Source organism: Macadamia integrifolia, chromosome 5 (genome assembly GCF_013358625.1).
Source record: "Macadamia integrifolia cultivar HAES 741 chromosome 5, SCU_Mint_v3, whole genome shotgun sequence".
NCBI lineage: Eukaryota > Viridiplantae > Streptophyta > Magnoliopsida > Proteales > Proteaceae > Macadamia > Macadamia integrifolia.
In genome coordinates this window covers 3,861,837-3,863,810 of record NC_056561.1, presented here as the reverse complement: position 1 = coordinate 3,863,810, position 1,974 = coordinate 3,861,837, and the positions used below count along the sequence as shown (strand labels likewise).

The 1,974-nt window shown below is 38.3% G+C and overlaps 1 protein-coding gene across 5 annotated transcripts in view; it reads right to left on the bottom strand.

The window, feature by feature from the left end:
• LOC122079986 (putative zinc finger protein CONSTANS-LIKE 11) overlaps positions 1–1,350 on the bottom strand; it is a 13,140-nt gene extending 11,790 nt beyond the window's left edge. For 4 of the 5 annotated variants that reach the window (XM_042646812.1, XM_042646811.1, XM_042646810.1 and 1 more), the window contains exons 1-2: positions 1,074–1,350; positions 264–943 (exon numbers count right to left, since the gene is read on the bottom strand). In XM_042646812.1, the coding sequence (XP_042502746.1) occupies positions 264–857 (594 nt within the window). In that variant the 5' untranslated portion in view covers positions 858–943; positions 1,074–1,350. The remainder of the gene's footprint in view (positions 1–263; positions 944–1,073) is intronic. The other variant, XM_042646814.1, reaches the window with a different exon arrangement.
• Between the last annotated feature and the right edge of the window lie 624 nt (positions 1,351–1,974).

Below are 1,974 nucleotides of genomic sequence, written 5' to 3'. Positions count from 1 at the left end.
AAAAAAAGAAAGAAAGAAAGAAATAAAAAAAGAAGAAGAAGAAGAAGATTCATATGGTGATCCCCAAACTCAACAGAACCTTCAAAAAGGTCTGTCAGCTTTCCTTCTTTGCTAGTGTGTGTGGGTGCACATGCAAGTGCTAAATTTCTTTTCCACATATTGCCAATGAAACTGAATAAAATAACAGTGGAACTGAACTTGCAAAAAGCATTTTAAGTATATTAGCTGAGAACAAACGATACAAACTAAATACAACAAATCACCTTTGCCAAATCTGAGTTCGCAGGTTGTGATGGTGGTTTATCTTCTCCACACAGTCCCAATTTTTCTTTGGGAGGAACCTCTGAAGATGAATCTATCCAAGATTCAGATGGAAGACCAGATTCCAGCTCACTCTGCTCTGTGTTTACCACTAACCCATGTTGTCTAGTTTCCCAACAGTTGTTCATGGCATTCTCATCCATAGACAACATGCCTTGTTGTTCCCAGCTAGTATTGAGTTTATTGACATCTTCCTGTGGGAATGAAGCATCAAGGATAGAAGCCCATATTTTTGAGAGCTCTGCCACAGTGGGACATCCTGAGTAATAATTTATTGTCTGAAGATGATGTCCACAACCTGAGCAGCAATTCCCGTCACTGCTGCAGCTCTCACATAGAGACAGTTTATCTTGAACGCACCGAACCACTGCAGGCTGCGAGTTGCAATTGTCACAAATGAGAGAACGAAGGTGCTTCTGTGAGATTGCATTAGCAGAATGCACAAACCCATCACATTCCAAGCAAAGACTAACTGTATCTGATTTGCAGTAGACTACTGCCCTCACCATTCCGCAGAAATCACATAAAGGATCCATTTATTCCCTGAAACTAATCTACCTTTTCGTCCTAAACCAAGGGTTGAGGTGGGATTCCAATTTCCAACTGAAAACTACTCTCCAACCTGTAATCATAAGAACAGAGTAATCAAAACCAAAACAGGATTGGGAAAAAAAAAAAAAAAAAATCAAACTTTTCAAGTTCCTCTCAGATATCCAAAAATTTTAAGAGAAAAAAGAAAGATGAGAACTTACAGATTGTTGTCCCATGGAAGAAGAAGAAGGAAGAATTTCAAGAAGAGTTTTCATTTCATTCAAATGATCTTTAAAAGGAACCCTAACAATCCTTGGAATCTAAAACATAGAAATCCAATTCAAAGAACTCAACTAGATCGATTCACAGAATCAAAAAACTACGGAAGGATTCAGATTGAAGTTATTTTAAGGATACAGAGAATCAAACCCTCTACACATTTTGCTCTTGAGTCGAGAGAGTTGAGAGAGAGAGAGAGCGCTAACTGAGGTAGCAGTGTTTATACATTTAGAAAAATGCTTAATTTCGATCCCAACGAGAAAAAGTATTTTTAAATCGAAGTTATGCTGACGTGGTTTCCCTCACTTTTCTGAAAAAGTAGTACGGTCGAGGTCACGCCGCTACCCGACCCAAAACCGTAAAAAACCAAAAACGGAGGGTAATCTATGAAAGTAGAGATCAACCACTAAGATCTTGCCACGTCATACGACATGTTGGGAGATTGATAGATCGTGATTTGTGGCAAATGACAGCCTCTCACGTGGCCTTCCTGTACAGACGTGCTCTACTATCTTCACTTAAAAATCTTCCACGTGTCTCATTATTAAGTCTTTGATTAACAATCTTTCCGTAGAAGACCTACACGTGTCTTAAGTGTTATAATCTTAGAAGACTTACTCGTGTCTTAGTCATGTAATAACACGTTTACATATAAACTTACACTGTCTCTAGGTTATAATCCAACCTTTACTTAGAAACGTACACCTGTCCTAAACTTTAATAAAGTAAACCTAGTTAGAAACTAACACGTGTTCATGATATTGGCATGAAAGACTTACACGTGTCTCAATTCTTAAATCCTCATGTCCCCTTGATGGGCTTTAATCCTAATTTCAGGCAAGA